We start from the raw sequence: 22,802 nt of genomic DNA, 5'->3' as shown, positions 1-22,802 counted from the left end.
TAAACTATTTTAAAACTCTTTCTCCCTTTTATGTTACAGCTCTTTCCAGGTAAAATGTCTACTTATTATTCCAACATTAGCTATTTCCCCAATATGATGTACTATGAGTAAAATAAACTCTTTTTAAACATGCATTTGAAATTTCACATTTGGAACATTTTAAATCCATACAATCTCAGTTGATGGTGTAGTGGTACATCGGCCCGACTTGTGTGCGGGCAGCGTGGGTTCAGTTCCCACTCGGTGACGGTGTCTATGTCTGCCCTGTGACTGGCTGGCGACCAGTTCAGGGTGTGGTGCGCCTTTCGCCCGTAGTCAGCTGGGATAGGCTCCGGCACCCCACTGTGACCCAGTACAGGAGAAGAGGTGTGGATAATGACAAATGACATGACAATCTCAATTGCAAACTGCGACAAGTCGTAATGAGATTAAGCGCGCAACGATTCCGTTGAAATTGTGTCAAAATGATTTGACACACACTAAAAAATAAGGGCAGATTTTTGGCACTCGCCCAAAAATCCTAAAGGGTTTATTTTTGAATGTTGGGGAGATGCGGTTGTGTGCTTGATACGTCAGGCGTGCGCGTGTCTGTGTTGATGGGCGGGGCCGACGTCACGATAGAATCTCGCGACACTTCTGGGGAAAGCCGAACGTGCTGCACGCCAGTTTGCCGGAGACGGCCGGAAAATGTCGAAGAGCGACGCAGGCTGCGTCAACCATCAGCTCACAAGCACCCCCCCCCCTCAATTTTAAACATGGCGGCCGCGTCCACTCTCCCAACTAACGTTTAGCCGCTTATAAAGTGACTCGGCCTCAGGCGGCCGCCGGTTGTCTTTCTTCCACCGCTCGGATGTCAACGTCGACCGCCTCGCCGCCGCCGACAACAAGCGCCGAGCCCCGGCCGGGCCGACGACCGCTGTAGCCTCCGCGGAAGGGCCCTCAGCTCCGCCTCGCTTCGTCGGCTCCTATTTGGAGCCCGAGCAACAGCCTGGAAGTCAAAGGCCACCCTCGGCCGTCCAGCCGCCTTCCCCCGCCCGGAGCGATGGTTTGACGCGGAGCACACGAGACGTCCTCTGCGCGAACGATGTGTGAAAACTGCGCCGAGCTGGTGGAGGTTCTGAACGAAAGTGAGGAGTGCACGGACACGCACACGCACACGCACGACCAACGTTAGCTTGCTGGCTAACGTTAGCTCCATTCAACCTAGTCATTATTTTTAACAGTTGGAATCGTGTCGGTGAGCATTTTGACGCCAGCCAGCATTTTAGTCCACTGGCGTCTAATTGTCACATCTGTCGGCCCACTTTGTCAGGCAGATCTGGGCCTTGTCCGTCCGTCCGTCCGTCCGTCAATGTGTCAAAACACAAGTGCCAGACAGACAGACGTCCCCGGCCGGTTTGTCAGTTATCGATGCCCACAACACACGCGTGTCGTGGAAATTGTCTTGTTAGTTTTGCTGGAATGCAAAAGAGGCAACAAAGTTAACTGGACAAGCTAGGCCGGCTAGCCACTTTTTGTTTGATGTTAGTCAGATGGAGCATCTTTTGCGTCTTTTGTGTTTGGGCCTCACTTGACAATCTCGTGTCATCTGCTCGAGACTTTAGTCGAGCTCGCTCTTGTTTCTGCTTGTCTCATTCGCCAAAAACGACTTTAATCGTCGTAGCCGTTAGCTCGCTGGCTAACATTAGCGTCGTACAACTTTGCTCCCTCAGCTTTTCCTTTTTTTTTTTTAATTCATTTTTTCGGAGAATTGCCCCATCGCCAGCGATATTGCCATCGTGTTTGTGCTTGTATTTTAGTCGGCGATTTTATTGCGGGCAGGGGGCAATGTCGGCCATGGCCCGCGCGTGACAGATTTTGGACAACAAAGGAGAGGAAGACTTACGCCAAGACTTTCGTTCAAAGTGGCAACCCATGAGTGTTTTGTTCAAGATAGCATTATGCGGGACCCATGCACCAATTTCGAAACTAAACTAAATAAAACATGACAAGGTTGTACAGGTCAATACTGTTAACGCTTTAATTTCCATTTTGTTTTAAAAGCCCAAAAACTCGTGTGGCATATTTTCTAAGCATAATATGCAAAGCTCTCAAATTCAAACAATCCCCCAACTGAGTAAGGATTAAAAAAAAACAAGCCTCGTATGTATTTACAATGTCGATTTAAAGAAGAACTCGGTCGCGTTTCCAAAACTGGAGACTTCAGCATTTTGCCGGCCTCAATCACAACACCGCTAAGCTTTCAATGGATGTTGCTTCTCCTCATCACTTCAGCAGGTCAGCATTAGTCGTAACGACAAATCCAGAGTTCGAACAGTCCGCGACAAGGCCGAGACCTTCAAAATGTGGTCTTGCAGCGCTTATTAGGTTTCGACGGAGTTTGTGAACCCAACGTTGGCGTTGTTTGAGCTGTTCTAAAGAAACGCTTCTGCATTTAATCGGTGTGTGCAAGCTTCAATCTCCGCATTTATTAATGCAGACACACAGGCTTACAACAGGCAATTTACATCCAAATGGAATCAATTACATGCTACTCGGTACTAGCATGTTAAAGAGATGCTTTCACTGGCGTTAACAACAGATTTGACTTCTATTAAAGGTTTGCATGTCAAAATGACCTCAGTACGAATATGTTCCACCCTAAAAGACTCTGGAGTGAGTTAAGGCCTTTTTGTGTTGAGATTAATGACACATTGGAGATGGGCTATTTCTTTCCGGTTTCAGCGTTGATGTCACAGCAGGGAGGCAAGCGAGGGAATATTGCTCCAATTGTCTAAATCGGCGGCCGATGGCCACCAAAATGCAAATCTTGTCCACTTCAACCTGTGAAAGTCGAAAGGCGTTCTGCGCAATATTTTGGATGTATTGACGTCAAACGTGAGCTCATGCGATCACCGCCACAAATTTGATCGATTCTCCACTTACGAAGGCTGAAGCGGACGAGCAAGAATGCGCGCACGAACCCAGACGGGTTATATTTCCGACGGCGGCTGACAGCGGGCGGCCGTAGGTCTTTATCCTCCACACCTCTTTGCTACCGGCTAACAGTGGGGGGGAAAAGTGCGAGAAAAGAAATTGTGAATAATATTAGGAGGAAAATACTTTTTTTTTATTTTTATAGCAGCATAATGTAGTATATTGCAACAAACTTAATTGTGCGTTTTATTGTGATGCCAATGGGGGCTGCTCGCAAATAGGTCTGACACGCCACTATGTTAGTGTCGCAAAAAGTGTTCCAAAGTTGTCTTTTCTAAGTGCGCGATTGAACGTGTCAAAAATGGAAAAAAAGGCATCAGCCACAACGTGCTTGCTTTCTCGGTTAGCGACCATCCCCGTCGTGCTTCCGCGCAAGCGAGTTTGCATCGAAAGGATTTGTGCTTGAAATTGTGCCGTAACTTTCGGACTCTGTTGCTAACACCGGCTAGCCGTGACACTTTTTACCCGCAATGCTTTTGTTTACATCCGATGAACACGATTGCACATGTGCGCCCTCAAAAGGCAAAAAAAGCGCGAGACCAGGTTGCGCCGCGAGTATGACTTGAATTAATTGTCGACGTCGTTGTGATGAGTCGACTAATCTTGGCAGCCCAATCAAATGTTCAGAATGTCCAGGTGATTTGTGTTGCTGACACATTTTCGTAAAACTGCTAAAAAAAAAAAAAAAATTAAAAAATCCCCCAAAATACATCCAACAATGTTGCTTAGCTTTGCTAACAAAGCAGAACGGAAATGAGATGCCACTTCCTGTCTCTTAGCTGAGCAGCTACACGTGTCTTGACGTTTTGTTTTTGGAAAAATGAAAAAGGATAGCTTGTTTTGGGCTCGCTTTGTATTTCTTCTTCATTTGAGGTGCAAGATGCCCAAAAATGTTTCAAATCGTCCAAGTTTGCGTCGTCTTTGTTGTCAGCTGTGTTGCCGTCAGTTGGCGGCTCCGTATGATGGGTGCCGCTGACCTTTGAACCCAGACTTGCTGATGCAGCAGCACACGCTCGCGCATCTGTGCCGGAGACAAAAAAAACCTGGTTTACAAACTTGTAACTCCCCCCCCCCCCACCCCAATCACTAACCCCACCAAATTCTCCACCCCAACCCTGCAAATATTTGGCCTGCTTCTCTTCCTCAAAATCCCAATTTTTTTTTTCTTTCTTTTTTTGGTTTGAGCGGTTTTGTCGAGACTCGGTTTGCCTGCACCGACCAACGATCATCTTGAGCCTGTTGTTGTGTCACGGCGGCGTTGTGCTCGCTCCTCAGTTTCAGACGCAGACGGCAGCGAGGGAGGCTTCCGGCTGAAGAAGGAGCAAGCGCTGCGAGTGTTGGCGCACATCAGCTCGTGGACGCAGAGGTGAGGCCGCCGCCGCCGTCACGTTCGTGCGTGCGTTCTGTTCAAGTCGGGCTGCATGTCGCGGTTGGCAAATGCAAAGTCTGGTTGGGATTTTGAAAACTGCTCGATGGCTTTTGGAGAAGTTATCGCGTTAGAAAATCGAGTCCAAAATGACGTGCGATTCGAGTAAAACGGAACCTCAAATCTTTTTATCTGCTGGTCGTCTGACAAGTGTCAGTTACGAAGATCTCCCAAAAAGATGGCACGGGCGGGCCGGAGCACAATGAGTTGAAACGCACGGGGAAAAAAAAAAGGATGTTGTTGTCTACTTGACAACTAATCGATTATCACGTTGATTGATTGTCTTTGATCATTAATTATGTAATTCCTTTTTTTAAATTTCAAGTCGTCCGTCTGCTCTTAATTTCAGACTCTCAACTGAAATATTCCGATTTCGCTCCCCCTTCATGGAAGTGCACTAGTTTGTATTTTATTTTTTATTTTTGACTTTGGAAAACAACGATGGACATTTCAGACCATTTTCCAACAAACCAAACTAGTCTCTGATCAATAATGGTTTGTTATTTTCCGCACTGTCAATTTGAAATGTCCCGTTTCTGACTAAAAAGACGGAAAAGAAAAATGATCCTATCGATGAATTGGCACCAAAAGAATTGCGAGTCGCTTCCCTGATGTCGGCGCGACCCCTCCCTCGGCTACATAAAATGTTCACCCTGGTGTTGATGTTTTATTTCTCATATTTATTTATTTAAATGTATTTATTTCAGCAAGCTTGCGGCGTCCTCGTTGGATAATTTTTCAGTATGCGCTTGATGCATTTTGCTGCCGTTTGTGCGGCGACGACGACTGACGGGCCGCCGTTTGCCCTCGGCAGACAATGTCTGTGCTGCTTCAAGGAGTACAAGCACCTGGAGCTCTTCAACCAGCTGGTGTACGCGCTCATCAACTTGGTGGTGGCGCAGATCGGCGGCCTCAGGGACCGCCTGTGCCGCCTCCGCCGCCACGGCACCCCCGAGGGCGTGGCAGAGCGCCAAAAACGAGGCGAACGGCGCCGCCGCCGGCCAGCCTCCACCGGGGAGGACGAGCCCGTCAACGTGGAGCGGGATTCGGCGGAGGAGGACGGCGAGTCTGCGGATGGTGAGCTGAATCGGAAGCCGGCTGAGAACCGGAGCCGAGCGCGGGCCGACGACGACGCGGAGGACGACGACGACGACGACTACGACGACGAGGAGGAGCAGGAGGAGGAGGACGGCGGCGGCGGCGGCGGCGTTGGCGGCGGCACCCACGCGCACGGCGCGTTCAGCTCGTGGAGCAATGAAGAGCAAGAGAAGCTGCTGCTGTGCGCTGCAAAGATCTTCCAAATTCAGTTCCCGCTCTATACGGCGTACAAACACAACACGCACCCCACCATCGAGGTGAGCACGCGCACACGCCAATCGCGCACGCCAAAACAGACAAAATCACGACTCGCGTCACGCAGGCACACAAAAATTCCCCAAAACAACAACAAAAAAAAACGATGCACTCCAAATCACACACAAACGACACAAAATTCACTCTAGCAAAATGGAGTGGCGCACGCCAGATTAAAAAGTATTTCTTTTTGGAAATGTGGCTCGCACACCTCATGTTCATCAGATTAGAAGATGATGGAAAACTCGTTTGATCCAGTAGTTGAGTCCAAAATGTGCAAATCGTTCCAAAACCTCGAAATTGCAAGTCGGAATTGTTTTGCTATTTCCTCAATCGGCGGCCATTTCAACTGCCGGAATGAGTCGAGTCTTCCAAACGTATCGTCTCCTATCAGAAAAAATGGGACCACTTTTTGTTTTTCAGGACATTTCTGCTCATGAGAGCAGCATCCTGGGCTCCTTCTGCGACATGAATGTAAGATGAGCACCTTTTTTTTATATTTTGATTTTGCCTCCACATTTCTTATTTGTTCAGTAAAATGTTGGAATTGACAAACCCAAACTGTGCTTTGGTCAGTTTTGGAATCTTTGCCGGTTTAAATTATTAAATAGTTGATATTGTTGCTGTGGACGGTGACAATTTTGACTTTTTGATCTGTTGTAATAAAAAAACAGGAACTTGAATATTGTGACGCATCTTTTTTAGTATGGTGATATCAGAGGGCCTTCATTGGAGCCCCGAACAAAAATTTCAAGTTGGGTCCTTCTCTTTCTGTATCATCATATAAATTACCGGTCATTTATTCAATTCCACCTTTCGGTATCTTCATAAGTAGAATCAGTGAAATGTGGAAAAAAAAAAGAAATTGTCATAGAATAGCAGACCAGACGGGATTGATTTAAAGTTCAACGTTCTGAAGTGATGTTAAAGCACCATGGAGGGGATCTGCAATATCATCTTTGCCTAAGAAAAAAAAAAAAAAAAAATTGCTTGCTTCCAACACAAAGACCAACGATAATGTTGGCAGACAAATCAAATCACAGTCGATGGATTAAACTAACCGCAAATTGAGTGTTGCAAATGAATAAAAAAAAAAAAAGTTGACCAATGAGCTCTTGAAAGGAATGCTTTTCTTGTTTTCAGGACGTGGAGGTTCCTCTCCACCTTCTGCGCTACGTTTGTCTCTTCTGCGGCAAGCACGGCCTGTCTCTGATGAAGGAATGTTTCCAGGCCGCCACGCCCGACAGCCTCCCCTTCCCCATCGCGCACGCCTTCATCACCATCGTGTCCAACGTGAGGATGGGACGCGCTCGGCCCCGCCCCCGGCCCCGCATCTTACCGCTTCTTTTTCTGTGTGTGGCCTCAGATCCGAATATGGCTTCACATTCCGGCCGTCATGCAGCACATCATTCCCTTCCGCTCCTACGTCATACGGTGAGATAGACATTGTTGGCTTCACTCTGTCGTACGCAAAGGTTTTTTTTTTTTTTTTCTTTCCTCTCTCTCTCTGCCCTCCACTCCTCCGTGTCCGTCCACGGCGTGCGCTTGTTGCTCGGTAGGCCGGCTATCGCCATAGCAACCGTTTCCTGGCCGCCGCCGACAACCTTCCGGGACCAAGGAAAGAAGAACCGGCCTACACGGGAAAAGATGGCGGTCGCTACGTTAGCTTTGGCATATCGCCGTGCGTGCACACGTTCCTTTCATCTTGGCGAAATCGCCCGGTGCCGCCACTCGCTGTGGTTGGGCTCCTTCGGTGGTCGCACTTTAATGTAATCACCTATTTCTCAAATATATTTCTTTGCCTCTGTGGTTTTTTTTGTACCCTTGGCTGTTCTGATTGGCTGAATTAAAAAAAACAAAAAACAAATCAAAATAACTGCATTACTGTCACATTGGCGCGCCCGCTCCCACGTGACTTCCGGAGGAAGGAATAATATTACCAAAATGTAACGCGTGACGTCATCAACAGGCGCAAAGGCTAGTGAAGGACCCCGACCACATCGAGTACCGACACCGGTTCTGGACGTGTGCGTGCGTTCTGAATGAGTTGGTTGCGTGTGCATGTTGTTCCCCTCTTGACTTGGCATCAAAGTTTTTTTTTTCCTTTCTTAAGCTTTTCCCATGCCTGTACGTTTTCTTGTCACGACCTGAGCCAAAGGAAACGTCAAACCCGAATCCCCACAAAGCACCGGCGTCCCTGGCCGCTATGCCGCGCATGTTGACGTGCGTGTGGCCTTTCAGGTACCTGTGCCAGCTCTCGGACCAGGATCTGCGTCAGAGCGCGGCGCGCAATATGGCCGACCTGATGTGGAGCACGGTGAAGGAGCCCCTGGACAGCTCGCTTTGCTTCGACAAGGAGAGCCTGGACCTGGCCTTCAAGTACTTCATGTCGCCCACGCTCACCATGCGGCTGGCCGGACTCAGCCAGATCACCGTCAGTTGCCGCTCCTGCAAAAACCTTGAATGGTTCAGAAGAAAAAAACAAATGTAAATCCAAATGTTGTTGCCCTTCAGAACCAGCTGCACACCTTCAACGACGTGTGCAACAACGAGTCTCTGGTGTCCGACACTGAAACGTAAGGCGTGCGTGCGTGCGTGCGTGTTCTTATGCGTTGCTTTGTTCCACGTTGTCTTGGCTCGTTTTGCTTTCAGGTCCATAGCCAAAGATCTGGCCGACTGGTTGATCCACAACAATGTGATCGAGCACCTTTTTGGACCTAATTTGCACATTGAGGTGAGAAGCGAATCTTTCTGGACGTTTGGCTCGCCCGCAAAGCGCGCGGCAAGTCAAGTGCGTTTTGTTTTTTCTTCGGAAAAATATATGAATCGGGAGATCGTCAATTTGGAACGTTCGTACCTGCTGCTAGAAATGTTTTTTTTTTTTTTTCTTCTCTCTTTCAGATCATCAAGCAGTGCCAAGTGATCCTTAACTTCCTGGCCGCGGAGGGCCGACTCAGCACGCAGCACGTGGACTGCATCTGGGCGGCGGCTCAGGTATGAACGTTCGGCCGTTCGCAATTGCGGCCCACGTTTTGAACTTTGTTATTTAAACATTTATGTAAGTTCTTTTGTTTGTTTTTTTTATTCAACTTTCATGCGTAACAGAGAATTTTCCAATTGAATTTTGCCGGCTTACAATAATATTGGATTAACTTTCAAAGTTTACCGGTTGGCCGACTGTGCTGCACGTCAATTTGGGTCATGACGGGCGAACGGTGGTATCTTGAAAATCGTCACAATGATTCAGTGAACTTTGGACTAATAATTGCCACTGCCGAGTGCGTTGCTCTGACAAGTGAAACAATCCCAAAAAAACAAACTGTCCTGCTGTCGATTTGGCGCTTGAATCAGTGAGCGTTTTTTTTTTTTTTTGGTTCTTCCAAGATTTTGCTGACCGGCTTGGCCTTCCAATGTGACAAATTGGCTTTCTTATGCATTCAGAGTTTATTTTCATTTTGGCAAAAATCGGACCGAGGAGACCAATGAACAAATAAATGTCATTTTTAATCCATAAATGTTTTGATTAAAAAGTAAATAAATACATGCAAAGCAGGCGCCGAAAATTGCAATTGGATTCTTTTTGACCATGATTCATTCAGCTTTCGTTGAAAAGCGTTGTTGTCGTCATTTGTGCAGCTGAAGCACTGCAGCCGCTACATCCACGACCTCTTCCCTTCCCTCATCAAGAACTTGGACCAGGTGCCCCTCCGACACGTCCTCAACTTGGTTTCGGGTCTGCACCCCAGCGCGCACACCGAACAGGTACCCTTAAGCGTCCGCAACTCGCCAGCAAGTAAAACAAAAAAAACAATAAGCGCAGAAAGTTTTTGGTTATGATTTGCGATTGACGTGATACCGTCAAGAAATGCCAAGTATTTTGTCTTGCTCTTCTTCCTGTCGTTGAGCTCAGCACCACCTTCTTTGTTGCGCAACGGCGCCGACAGCGTGCAACTCAATATTCACTCTCGCTTTTATGAGCATGTGAAGTTAAGGCTGCCAAGTCGACTCATCGCGACACGTCGCCTATTTAAGGCGCGGTCGTCGTCACCCGGGTCGTCCGCGATGCGTTGTGGCTAGCGTCATGGAGTGAGCGTTGGCAACGCAGGCGTCTTTGACTAAATAGGACGCAAACCTTGGTTTGATGGCGGCACGGCGGTGATAAACGAGCATCTGAAAAGGCTGATGCCGGATTTCATTTGTTGTTTGCGGAAGCGAGCTGGCGTTAGCGCACACACACGGGCTGCGTCGCACGCGATGTCCTCTTGTGGTACCAACTGCAAGAGCACGTGTCAACTTCTGGTTATTCTCGAGTAGCGACCGCCAACCGAGTGTTGCGTTTATAAACCCGGATATCTCAGTGCTCAAAGTAACTCAACAGGAGCTTTTTATTTATTTGATTTGATTATTTTTGCAACACAAAACACTAAAAGACACAACAAATTACAGTGCTAAAAAAAAAAAAAGATCTTCCTCCGAAACTTTAATTTTCTATTATTATTCTTTTTCATTCCAGGTGCATTGCACATTTTCACGCCAATTTATATATTCTAGAGGAGTGAAACAAAACGTTTTGGATAACGGTTAAAAGTGTTTGTTGTAGTTTTTGCATTTCCCGAAATGTCTTCATGATTTAATTCCCTTCTAATTAAAAAAAGAAAAAAGGGGAATATGTTTACACGTATATCTTTGCCGATAGTTTCATCGTTTTAGTGCAGCTCCGGCTCATTTTTGGCGAGATTTTAAAAGCTTTACATAGGAGTCGACTAATCGCGACTGCTGTTGGTGAGAATAATTGTTTGCGGCAGCCCTAAAATGGAGAAAAGGGAAAAAAAAGGAAAAAAAATCAGCGCTGTACGCAAGTCCAAATTGTGAAGTTGTGGAGTCATTGCTAAGTTGAGCGCGCCTCATCGAGTGTGCGGCGGCTTTTGCAGACGCTCTACTTGGCCTCCATGCTCATCAAAGCTCTGTGGAACAACGCCTTGGCCGCCAAAGCCCAGCTGTCCAAGCAAAGCTCCTTCGCGTCGCTGCTCAACACCAACATGGCCATGGGCAAGAAAAAAGGTCGGTGGCCAAATTCCAAACGCACGTTCCCGTCGAGCGTCTGCGTGACGTTTGGCTGGCCGCCGCGTGTCTGTCGCTCAGGCTCTCCGGCCGCCAGTCCCGAGAGCAGCGATACGCAGCACAGCGCCGGCAGCGACATGGACGAGCAGATGATGGCGGGAAGCAAGCGCGGGCAGCGGAGGCTTTCGGACACCGAGGTGCGTCTTGTTCACTTTGCCTCTAAAAATCGCACCACGCACGCGTTCGTGCAACGAAAGTGAGACGTCCCCAAAGTGAAAATGTGCAAATTAGTTTTTGCCGCTGGTTGAACGTGAGGAGAACGCCACCAGAGGTTTTGACTGTGTGTGGGTTTTTTTTAAGGGGAAAAAAAAACAAACTGTTTTGGTTTCATGTGCTATTTGGGAAGACCTGATAGGCCGGCAACAATTTTCAGTTGGAAACATCCACCAACAAGCTGGTGTTGACTAAAATAAAAAATTCACAGGACAGTGACATGTTAAAAGAAAATGACCTCAATTCCATCTTTTTTCTACAACAATCACTATGTATAGTTTGTGACCGTTATCAAATACAGCCTTTTTTTTTTTTTGTGTGCTGTCTTTTCTACATTTGGTACTCTTTGTGCTTCCCACTGTGACCTCCTGATGGCGCCTCATCAGGAGCAACTGGGCGTTCAGTTTCTTGCTCAAGACTTGGAACATCCAACGTCTCTGTTGGGAAACAACCACCGCCGTCCTAATTAATAGTCTGATTGGTCGCTTATTGAAATTGTATTCTGCCCTCAAAAAGTCCCATTATCATTTTGTGATGACGCGTGCCGCCGCGGTCAGGACTCGATGCAAGGCAGCTCGGACGAGACGGCCAACAGCGCGGAGGAAGGCAGCAGCGGGCGGGGCAGCACCAGCGGCCGCAGCGACGCCTCCAGCAGAGCCAGCCCATCGGCCGGCAGCCCCGCCAGCGACGTCCCCTCGGACGACATGGCTGACAGCGAGGCCTTGAAGGACGACGAAGACGAGGAGGAGGACGAGGATGATGACGACGACGATGACGACGACGACGATGACGACGATGAAGAGGAGGAGGACGAGGATGAGGAAGAGGAGGTTCCCATTGATGGCGGTCCACGCAAGGCCGAGGTGGGAGGCTTCTCATGAATTAATCCGTCATCCTTTTGGTTATTTTGATGGCGTCGATAAAAAATACGCTTTTAAAAATGATTCAATATCATTTGAAGGCAGATTTATTTATTTATTTCCTCCTCGTCTGGCAGAAGGACCCCCGGGAGCAAGCCGAGTCGCGCAAGCGGAAGGCGGGCGAGGCTCTCTGCGAGGACGCAAAACCAAAGGTGCTCCCCTTTGGCCCCGAGGCCTCCACCTCCCGGGAGAGTCGCATGAGGATGTTGGACACGTGCGTGCCGTCGTCGACGCCGACCTCGCAGGCACCCCACGTCAGCCCGGCGGGTCCACAGGAGCCGCCCCGCGTGGCCCGGCCCGCCGACTTCCTGGGCGAGCCCTTGGGTGGCGAGATCTTCAACTGCCGTCGCTTCATTGGCCCTCATCGTCATCATCATCATCATCATCATCATCACGAAGGGTAAGTCATCATCGCCGCCCTCCTCAGCAGGCGCTTGCTCCGCTTTTGTTCATTTGGGGCAGTTGGCCGTGTCTCTTTCCGTCAATTGCGTTTTATGCGTGCTGGGGTTGTTCTGTGTGCGCTTTCGTGTGTGAGTTTTTGTTGTGTGGTCCTGTGCTTTTGTCTCATTTGTGTGTTTTGATTGTGTTTTTGTCGTGGTGTGTGTGCGCGCACACGCATGCGCAGGCCCACGGTGGAGGACATGCTGAGCGCGGACGACGTGAGCTGCAGCAGCTCACAGGTCAGCGCCAAGTCCGAGAAGAACATGGCCGATTTCGACGGCGAGGAGTCTGGCTGCGAGGAGGAGCTGGTCCGGATCAATTCGCACGCTGAGCTCAGCTCGCATCTGCAGCAGCACCTCCCCAACCTGGCGACCATCTACCACGAGCACCTGGTGCAAGGTGGGCCACACGCACAAAAAAAAAATCCAAGTCACCGCTCACTGCAACAGGATCGCTCGTTTTGCCCCACACTTGGTATTCGACCATCCATTGTTTAAAGGTGTATTATAGGGCCGTAATGTCGATGTCAAGCGAGCGGGACTTTCCTCGGGCCAAATTCAAATAAAGGCACGCGTGTAATTCTGTCGTTCTTGAGTCAACTTCCAGCAGGAGTGGCCATAAACGGCTCGAAGCCTCTTTTTTGAAGAATTGCTCACTGCTGGCCGATCGACGACTCATGTCTGGAAAAAGTCGTCCGGTCGCTCGTATGTCAAGGCATCAAAAGTGAAACATGTCTCTCGTTGTGGTGGTAAGCTGCGGATGGGCGCGTTCACGTTAAAGTTGCACGTCCAAAAAAACGGCAAACGAGAATAATTCAAGCATGCTAGCGCCAATTGATGTGACAAAAACGCGTGTCAATCACTTTCAACTTTTGGGAATGCGGCCGAGTGCTAAAATGCAAACGGAGCGCAGTTTTGCGTTCGACGACGTTTGAAGCGAACACGCGCGCCGTGCGCAATCTGACAGGAAGTCGAGAGCCATGCAAATAATTGAGGAATGCCGTGAAACGCCTCTGCCAATACTGAGCTGTGTTTGTTTTTTGTTTTTTTTGTGTTGGTCTTCAGGTCCGGCCTCGCACAAGCATCCGTACTCGGGCGGCCATGCCGTGACCGACGTCAACTTGGACAACGTCTGCAAGAAAGGCAACACGCTGCTGTGGGACCTGGTGCAGGACGACGACGCGGTAATTTGCGTCCTCTGTCCGAGTTAAACTGCGAGCGCAGGAGTGACGCTTGGTTAGCATGTACGAGCTTCGGCGTGTTTTGGATTGTGATTGTGTGAGCGCAAGTCAGCGATGAGGTGGTGGCGGGCGACGAGACGATATCGGACGGTTAAGGATCTGAACGTGTTGACGAGCTCATAAAGCCAAAAGACGGTTAGATGGTCGACACGCCACATTCCATCCGGTTTAGCTCGACGGCAGCTCAGAAGCGCCGACGCGTACTCGAGCGACCGATCTCAGCACGCGCAGAGCACCCCGCGTGACCTTCCCTCCTCCCTTGGTTTGGGGCGCAAAGCAAAGTTATTTGCAGAGACGTCGGATGGCAACGCGGCCAACGCGTTTACGTCATGGCTCGCAGAGACGGCACCCAAAACGCCACATGAGAGTCAAAGCAAACGCAGATCAGACGGACGGCAGCCAGAGGCGCTCGCGGTGACGCTCCACATGAAGAAAAAAGAAAGAAGAAACTTCGGCAGTGACTTATTACTACTTAGGAAGATCGTGATCTTGTGATCTGATATTTTTGCCACATCGCTCACCACTCAGATGACGGATGAATTTGTAATTCAAAACAAGCAAGCATTCCAAACCTTTCTCGCGTCTCATTTGAGTGTTTTTTGGACCAAGATTGTGCTTTACTGACCTGATTGCGATGCCGAGCGCCAACACGTCACAGACTGGCAACTCCTTCACTCGGACGCCGTGCGAAGTCTCGATCGGTCGGCAGCAGATGCCTCGACTGCCTAAAACTGTTTTTGTGCGCGCAAAACGCTGCGGCGCAAATCTGAATGCCATCCTTGAGCCTCAGTTTTTCGGGGTGTAGTTGCGCCGTTCGCCACTCAATGGCTTTCCCTCCCGATTTTATTGCTTTCAATGGAACATTTGGTCCCATATTTTTTTCTTCAAATTCCGAACATGCAAAATGGCGGCCGGGCTTCCATCGCTCTGACACTGACGTTTGTGACACGGGTGGGATTTGCGTTTCAGAGCCACCTGTCGGAGGGTCTGATCAACGAGGCCGAGAAGCTGCTGTGCTCGCTGGTGTGCTGGTTCACCGACCGGCAGATCCGCATGCGCTTCATCGAGGGCTGCCTGGACAACCTGACGCACCACCGGTGAGCGCCCCGTTGCCCGTTGCCGCCCTCGCCCTCGAAGGCGTCGCTAAGCGGGGCTGTGCGCTCGTGTTCTCTCAGGTCCGTGGTGGTCTCGCTGAGGCTCCTGCCCAAGCTCTTCGGCACCTTCCAGCAGTTCGGCTCCAGCTACGACACGCACTGGATCACCATGTGAGTAACGTGGCGTGGGTCGCAGCTGTTCGAAGACATGTCCGACTTTGATGACATCAAATAGATTTTCGGGGACTCATCGTTTTCCTGCATAATTTCGTCTCTCTCTCTCTCTCTCGTGTCGATTGTGCATGCCGAAGTCACAATTTTATCAAAGTGCTCATTTTTTTCAGGACTAAAATGGATTGTCTTGAAGTGCTTGTCATGTTGCTTCCCTTGTTTTTGGAGGCGGTCCTTTAGCTTTGTTTTGTGGGTCAGATGGGCCGAGAAGGAGTTGCACATGATGAAGCTCTTCTTCGACAACCTGCAGCACTACATCCAGGAGGTCCGTCAGCACCGCCACAACTTTGCACTGTGAGTCACCAAAAACTCAAGTTGAAACTTGAAAAGGGTTGGTTCGGCTACATCAGGTTTGCATTTTTGTTTTGAATACGCTACTTGTGGGTTTTTTTTGTTGCTTTTTTGCTTCGTCTCAGATACGGTCACAGTGCCGAGGTGCAAGTGCGCTTGCAGTTCCTCACGTGCGTCTTCTCCACGCTGGGATCCCCCGACCATTTTAGTAAGAACTCTCACACACGCACTATGTTCCATTCATGTTGCCTCGTATTTCTCGTGCACTCTGGCTTTCTTTCTCAATATCTTTGGAGCGTAATCGCTCTCTTTCTGTCTTTCCATCTTTGTCTCTCATATGTATGCAAGTCTTGAAGTAACAATTTTGACGAGCAAATGACTCATTTTCAGGATCTTTTTTTTTTCTGGTTCATTAATCCCAGGGACCTGAAGCAAGAGTTTTATGAAACAATCAAATTATGACAAAAGGTTGAATGTCGGGATGTCGCGATCTAATATTTCTCGTTGAGTATCAATAGAAATACACATTCCTGTAAAATGCACACAGCAAAAGCAAACCGCAACATTTGATCCAATGCGCACCTTTTTTTTACGTTGGTGATAAATATGAGGCAGGCGATTTTCAAAGCTGGCTTCTTTGCGTTGTGGCGTTCAGGACTGAGCCTGGAGCAGGTGGACATCTTGTGGCACTGCCTGGTGGAGGACGCCGAGTGCTCCGACGACGCCCTGCACTGGTTCCTCAACCAGGTGCGCAGCAAGGACCAGCACGCCATGGGCATGGAAACGTACAAGCACCTCTTCCTGGAAAAGGTTAGCATTAGCATTAGCGACACGTGCCAGGTCCTCCCAAAACTAACTGCGGTCTCAGGTCCAATTAAAGTCAAGGTGTCATTCGATGCCGAAATTGTTTGTAATCAAAGTCACTGCTCGTGCTCGTGCTCGTGCTCGTGTGTGTGTGTGTGTGTTCTTTCTTATGTTTTATTTTTTTTTTTTTTGTGTGTGCGCGTGTGTCCAGATGCCTCAGCTGAAGCCGGAGACCATCAGCATGACGGGCCTGAACCTGTTCCAGCACCTTTGCAACCTGGCTCGACTGGCCACCAGCGCGCTGGACAACACCACCAACTGCGAGGTCTGTCCTGTCCTGTCCTGTCCTGTCCTGTCCTGTCGCGCCGCCACTCAGAAGTGTCTCTCCGTTTGGCCGTTTGGATTTCAGCTGTGCGGGATGGACCAGCTGTGGGGCATCGCCCTCCGAGCTCAGTCAGCCGACATCAGCCGCGCCGCCATCCAGTACATCAACTCCTACTACATCAATGGTCAGTCGTCGCCTGCGTGCCGCTTTGGGAAATTGTCACTGCCCGATGGATAAGGATTTTCTTATTTCTTTATTTTCTACCGTTTGCGATATTTGCCATTAATTAAAGCAATTATTCTATCAAAATACACAAAAAAGCAAATACATGTACAAGAACTTGCCTCCAAGCTTATTGCAGTGGTTGTTGTTCAATAAAAACAAGGGAGCGTTTAAAAAGAATGATAATTAACCATAATGAACATTATGTCCAGAAATATTGTCATTGTAACGAGATTTGAGAGTGCAAGACCACAAGAATTGAATGAAATATGTCAATTAGATGGATCCAAAATCAATCTGAAATTGGATCCATAAAAACAAGGTGACGGTAGTTGCGTGCGAGAGTTCTGCAAGAGAGATGGCTCTCTATTGGTCTTCGTTTTGTAGCACCTGCCAGAGGGCAAAAGGTCAAACAGGTGTGAGCTCGGGTGAGTATTGTCGTTGGTGGTTTATTTGAAATGTATTTTACGGGCAAACAAAAAATGAGAGGTCAAACAGTTGCTTGGGAATTGTTTGCTTTATGACGTCATACTTGCTGTTTTGTTTTTTTGTTTATTAATACGTACTCGGAATGGATTGCATCGAGCTGATCCATTCCGGACTGCCGTGCTTGTGTAATTGCGCTCATGCCGTGGTGACGTGTCACGTGTGCAGCGGGTAAGACGGGCCTGGAGAAAGAGCAGGAGTTCATCCGCAAGTGCATGGAGAGTCTGCTGATGGCGTCGGCCAACCTGGAGAAAGACGCCCAGTCGGGCCTGACCAGCATCGAGAGAGGCCTGCTCATGCTCAAGACGCACCTGGAGGCCTTCCGCCGCAGGTAAGCTCGGCCGCGCGGCGCCTCCTCCACGCGCCTCCTCAACATGCTTCGTTCCCCCAGGTTCGCCTACCACCTGCGCCAGTGGCAGATCGAGGGCACGGGCATCAGCAGCCACCTCAAGGCGCTCAGCGACAAACAGTCGCTGCCGCTCAGGATCGTCTGTCAGCCCGCCGGACTCCCCGACAAGGTCAGCTCGCGTCGCGTTTGATTTGGATTTTGTCGGAGCCTTCCAATCTCACCTGGGAAAAAAAAAATTGATTGGACAATCTGGCACATTTTCTCCAAAGGGAGAGGGGGGAAAAAAAGGCCTTTTTTTGTGCAAAATCACAACTTTCAAAGTAAGAGCTTACTCTATTAGTTAAGAAACAGTTTTCTTTTTTTTTTTTTAAATCTTGAACATGCGAAACACTTTTTTTTTTTTTTTTTACCAACTAACACAAAACTTAGTGTTTTTGAAAAACTAAAATGAATAAAAATAAACAAACCTACCCTGAAAACAAACTGAATTTAAAAAAGCCGTCCTAACGAAATAAAAACAAACTAGAATTCAAATGGTTTGGAGCGGATGATTCCAATTCGCTGCCATCAACACGATGAGGAAACGGGGATTTTTTTCTTTTGTTAATTACGTTCACTGGAAAAATGCGACTTAACAGTGCGACACCCAATTTTTTTTTTCTCCCTTGTAATGCAATTTTTTGACCCAAAAACAGGAAGGCGGGTTACAATGGGAAAATGACAAATTTGCGCCACAAAGCCTTCAGGAAAGCGCCTGGTCTCTGTATGACTTTCCTTTTGAGAATCTTTTCCTCTAAAAAGATGAGTGAAATAGTTTGAATCTCAAAAATGTGGACGTCTGTCAAAATGTTTATTTAAAAAAAAAAAAAAAAGAATATCAAAGCTCCAATTAATGGTGGCATCTATATTTTCTACATGACTATAAAACACCTTTTGTCAAAATGAATACGACTTTGCCGCCTTTTGAAAATAAGTTTTTTTTTTTATTTACTTCTTTTCTGAAACGCAGATGACAATTGAGATGTACCCCAGCGACCAGGTGGCGGATCTGCGCGCCGAGGTGACCCACTGGTACGAAAACCTGCAGAAGGAGCAGATGAACCAACAAGCGCAGCTGCAAGAGTTCGGCCAGAGCGGCCGGCACCCGGGCGACTTTTCAGGTCCGTCCCGTTCTCCCATATAAAAGAAAGCCTCCGTCCGTCTGCGGTGAAACGTTCCGTGCGGCGATGCGCTTTTCAGGGACTCTGATGGGACCCGTCCGGATGATCTCGTCGGGCCACGAACTCACCACCGACTATGATGAGAAGACTCTTCATGAGCTGGGCTTCAAGGACATGCAGGTAGCCGACGTCGGCACGACGCCAACTTCTTGTTTGGCTTTCTATCAAGGGCCGTCTCTTTTCACGCGAACTGAAGGTTTTGTTTTGTTTTGTTGTTGCAGCTCTTTTGTTGATAAGCTTGTGGAGGGAGTTAATGATCAGACTTTTGGGTCGTTTTTTGATTTGTTTTGTTTATTCATGCTGATGATGAATTCAAGTGATACGGCGCAGGAGAGGCGTCGGCACCAAATTTGTTTGTCGTATTAGACAAACCACTTGAAATTATTGCTTTGCGTCACCAAAGGAAATGATTTTTATTTTTTTGCACTAAAAGAATGAAAGCAAAAAATCTGACGTAGTTCATCCCGCTCACTTGGATAAGGCTGGGGGGTCGAGAGGCCCAAAGGGCACCGATATCGCGGGAGGCGGGGCCGACCAGCAAAAAAAGCTCAAGTGCCCAGCTCTGCTATCAATTGGGAGATTATTGGGAGGAAATGGCCTTCTTTTTGTCCACGCTGTCCTCGTGGCTCGTGCGTCTTGCTACGTGAATCTGCAGACACTTTTGCGGCAAAAAAATGTTGTTGTTTTTTTAAAGCACAACCCAGCGCTGGTCAAAAGTGTTTGCCGTCTGCCGCCAGATGGTGTTTGTGTCCCTGGGAGCTCCTCGGCGCGAGCGCAAAGGCGAAGGCGCGCAGCTGCCGGCGTCGTGCCTGCCCCCCCCGCACAAGGAGCACATCCCCATGCTGCTGCTGCTGCAGGAGCCGCACCTCACCACGCTCTTCGACCTGCTGGAGATGCTGGCCTGCTTCAAGGCGCCGAGCCCCGCCCTCGACCGGCGCCGCGACACTCCCGAGGTGGGTCGCCGGCGCGCACACGCGCCGATACGGCGCACCGACACCTCGCGAGAAGCGGCAGGATGCAAGTGAAAGCGCTTGGAGCGATTAGTTCGCAGTTGAATCCTTTTATTTTAAATCATTTTGTTGTCACACTTTGAGATTAGGTTGAATGTTGAAGTGAATTCCAAATAAAATTGACCATTATCAATGTTGTTGATTGTTTTACAAAGCAGAAGAAATTATTATTTGATGGATTTAATTGGGAATGTTAATGGAGTATTTGTTCCAAAAAGGCTTCTTGGCAAAGAATTTCAAAGTTTCGGTCACCAAGATCAAGTTCGGGAAAGTTGATTGAAAGACAAGCGAAATTGTCACCGCCTTGTCCCCCGCAGGCTTTCAATTCCGACGCATTTGAAATAAATGAAAGAACATTTCTTTTTTAAAGAAAGGCTGACGCTCAAAATTGCGAATCGCCACCGATCACGAAATCTCTTCAGATTGTGATTGATTGTGTCTTTGGGCAACTCAAAAGTGGCCGACATCAAACGTTAAAAAGTTCATCAATTGTGGAATGACGATAAAAAATATTACGGAGATGTTGCAGTGATTGAAAGAAGATTTCCGTCCCCGGTGTCAATCATGGGCCCGGGGGCCAAATGTGGCCCAGCGCTTGTTTTGAAGGGGCCTGCTAAAGTCACTCTTGTGCACTCCGTGTGGGCCGATCAGACGTGCGAAATGCTCTCAACAAAACCAGTTGGCCAAGCCTTTTTTTTTTGTGTGTGCCTGTGTTTGACGCTTGTGTGCGTTTGTGCGCGCACGCAGATGGCTCGCTGCGAGGAGCTGCACCTGCACGCCGAGAACCTCTCTCGCCGCGTCTGGGAACTTCTCATGCTGCTGCCGACGTGTCCCAAGATGCTGCGGGCCTTCCAGAACATCTCGGACGACGACACGGTGGGCCGCCGCGCTCCCCCCCGCCGCCGCGCTCGCCAGCGCCTCCGCGTGTTGACGACGCCGCCTGCGTTTTGCTTCTTGCAGGACGAAGGACTGTGCTGGAAGGAGCTGCTGAGGATGAAAAGCGCCCACAAGCTGCTCTACGCGCTGGAGATCATCGAAGCGCTGGGGAAGCCCAACAGGCGCATCCACAGGGAGTCCACGGTCAGAACCCCTCGTCTTTGTTTCAGTCTCTCCTTTTTGATGTCCTTCTCTGCTCTTCCTTTTTCCTCGCCCTCGCTCCTTTTCTCTCGTTCTTTTTCTTTTTTTTGGTTCTCGCTCTTTTCACTTTTCTCTTTTTCACTTTCCTTGTAATGTTTTCTTTCTCTCGCTCTTTTTTATTCATCTCCCTCTTTGGTTTTGTTTCTCTTGCTTTTTTCTTCCTTAACATTTGTGTGTGTGTGTGTGTGATTAGGGGAGCTACAGCGACTTGTACCCCGACTCTGACGATTCTAGCGAGGACCAGATTGAGAACAGCAAAAATTCGTGGAGCTGCAAGGTAACAACACGAAGAAACAAAAACGTTTCCAGATGACATCTTCTTCCTTTTTTCTTCTTCTGCACATTTTTGCCCCTCCCACTTTCCTATTGCATTCCCCCCACACTTCCCAACTCTACTTCTTCCTCTTCTTTTTCTCTCCATCCTGCCCTTTTCTTATTCCTCCTCCATCCTTCTTTTGTCTCCCTCTTTCTTTTTTCCTGGCATCCTTCCAGTTTGTTTCATCTGGCGGGCTGCAGCTGCTGCTGGAGATCTTCAATTCGGCCATTCTGGAGCCCAAAGACCAGGAGTCCTGGACTGTGGTGAGCTGCGACCACAAAAAAAAAAAAACAAATCTCCCAAACCTCCTCTGGAGCTTCCTGCCCGCTGTGTCCAGTGGCTGCTGGACTGTCTGGCGTGCCTGCTGAAGCTCATCTGCCAGTTTGCCGTGGACCCGGCTGACCTGGATCTGGCTTACCACGACGTCTTCTCCTGGTCCGGCATCACCGACGGCCAACGCAAGCGAGCCTGGCCCGGGAAGTCGCGCAAGGCGGCTGTGGAGCATGGCAAAAGTCTACACATCCCCCGACTCACAGAGGTGGCGACACACACGCACGCGCACCCCCAATGGATTGTTTCAGCTCCACACTCAGGCTCTACCACAGTGGCCATATCCTTTATTTGCATCCATCTTTGTCTTTGAGGTGTTCCTGAACCTGGTCCAAGGCACCAACCTGATCGAACGGCTCATCAACGTGGCCTACACCTACGACAACTTGGCGCATAGGTGGGCAAATGCCTCCGTGCCGCTACCATCCCACTCCGGTCCTGCGGGTGGCAGCAGTGCGTGTACGACGTGATGAAAAGCAGCTTGCCAGTTAGCTAACTGGGTTGCATTACGACCAAAAAAAAAAAAAAAAAAAAAAAAGGAAAGGTGCTGTGACTTGCTAGCGCTTTTCTATCTTCGCTCCTCAAAGCGTTTCACACAATGACTTCATTTCCCTGAAATGGCAAACAAAGAAAAGAACAACAGCTTTGAGGAGGTATTTGAAAAAGTCAACAAGAAAAAGTATATGATTAGATTTAGTGGAACAATTCTAAATTTAAATTCACATTCATATCAAATCTGAAGAGAGATTATTGAAAAACAAATGCTGTGAATTACACGCTTTCATGTTGTACTTCAATCACCCTGAAAAAGCTCTTGCTATTTATTTTTTTCCTGCCCTTGCGTTCACTTTGCACGTCAATTGACGGCGCGTGCGCCCTTGAGTCATAAGTCTTGCAACCGGGAAATTTCAGGTTAAGAGCTCACTCTGCTTCTAGTAAAAAACAAAAAGTGCCTCGCCAACAAACCTAATGCAGATTCTCATCTCATCTCACGGCATCTCAAACACTAAAATAATAATGCCAGGAGTGTCGGGATTGGACGAAGATGGCATCGTCTTGTATTTAGTTTTTGATCTTTTTGTCGTTTCGCAGAGTTCTGAAGGCCCAATCGGATCATTGCTCTCGGCATGAAGGTGAGCGGCGCCGCCCGAATTTGTTGAATGATGTTGTTGCCTGCCGGACGTCGATGTCGCGTTCATGGAGCGCTCGCCGTTGCTCGATATCGTTTAGACGCTTGTGCAAGTTTGGGAAACGAGTTTGCGGAGTATGTTCGGCCCGCCACCATCATTTCTAGTGC

General features: G+C 48.7%; 1 protein-coding gene across 2 annotated transcripts in view; it reads left to right on the top strand.

Annotated features, from left to right (window-relative positions):
* The first annotated feature begins 708 nt into the window (after positions 1-708).
* The window catches only part of LOC148334374 (ubiquitin carboxyl-terminal hydrolase 34-like), a 42,232-nt gene continuing 20,138 nt past the window's right edge, over positions 709-22,802 (top strand). For both annotated transcript variants that reach the window (XM_088297489.1, XM_088297488.1), the window contains exons 1-36: positions 709-1,127; positions 4,252-4,342; positions 5,217-5,757; positions 6,179-6,229; positions 6,899-7,048; positions 7,122-7,189; positions 7,997-8,189; positions 8,270-8,331; positions 8,408-8,489; positions 8,657-8,749; positions 9,392-9,517; positions 10,687-10,816; positions 10,898-11,013; positions 11,647-11,952; positions 12,087-12,409; positions 12,635-12,849; positions 13,515-13,633; positions 14,660-14,787; positions 14,866-14,955; positions 15,214-15,309; positions 15,432-15,514; positions 15,962-16,116; positions 16,322-16,435; positions 16,520-16,619; positions 17,312-17,474; positions 17,535-17,661; positions 18,502-18,652; positions 18,732-18,832; positions 19,450-19,665; positions 20,470-20,598; positions 20,683-20,802; positions 21,053-21,136; positions 21,352-21,438; positions 21,513-21,713; positions 21,820-21,902; positions 22,598-22,638. In XM_088297489.1, coding sequence (XP_088153615.1) covers positions 1,085-1,127; positions 4,252-4,342; positions 5,217-5,757; positions 6,179-6,229; positions 6,899-7,048; positions 7,122-7,189; positions 7,997-8,189; positions 8,270-8,331; positions 8,408-8,489; positions 8,657-8,749; positions 9,392-9,517; positions 10,687-10,816; positions 10,898-11,013; positions 11,647-11,952; positions 12,087-12,409; positions 12,635-12,849; positions 13,515-13,633; positions 14,660-14,787; positions 14,866-14,955; positions 15,214-15,309; positions 15,432-15,514; positions 15,962-16,116; positions 16,322-16,435; positions 16,520-16,619; positions 17,312-17,474; positions 17,535-17,661; positions 18,502-18,652; positions 18,732-18,832; positions 19,450-19,665; positions 20,470-20,598; positions 20,683-20,802; positions 21,053-21,136; positions 21,352-21,438; positions 21,513-21,713; positions 21,820-21,902; positions 22,598-22,638 — 4,978 coding nt within the window. In that variant the 5' untranslated portion in view covers positions 709-1,084. The remainder of the gene's footprint in view (positions 1,128-4,251; positions 4,343-5,216; positions 5,758-6,178; positions 6,230-6,898; positions 7,049-7,121; positions 7,190-7,996; positions 8,190-8,269; positions 8,332-8,407; positions 8,490-8,656; positions 8,750-9,391; positions 9,518-10,686; positions 10,817-10,897; positions 11,014-11,646; positions 11,953-12,086; positions 12,410-12,634; positions 12,850-13,514; positions 13,634-14,659; positions 14,788-14,865; positions 14,956-15,213; positions 15,310-15,431; positions 15,515-15,961; positions 16,117-16,321; positions 16,436-16,519; positions 16,620-17,311; positions 17,475-17,534; positions 17,662-18,501; positions 18,653-18,731; positions 18,833-19,449; positions 19,666-20,469; positions 20,599-20,682; positions 20,803-21,052; positions 21,137-21,351; positions 21,439-21,512; positions 21,714-21,819; positions 21,903-22,597; positions 22,639-22,802) is intronic.

This window comes from Idiotropiscis lumnitzeri, chromosome 6, assembly GCF_059441095.1.
Source record: "Idiotropiscis lumnitzeri isolate Australia: NSW breed Sydney's pygmy pipehorse chromosome 6, RoL_Ilum_1.0, whole genome shotgun sequence".
Classification (NCBI taxonomy): Eukaryota; Metazoa; Chordata; class Actinopteri; order Syngnathiformes; family Syngnathidae; genus Idiotropiscis; species Idiotropiscis lumnitzeri.
Note: the sequence above shows the minus strand (reverse complement) of the source record. Positions and strands in the feature narration are given on the sequence as shown.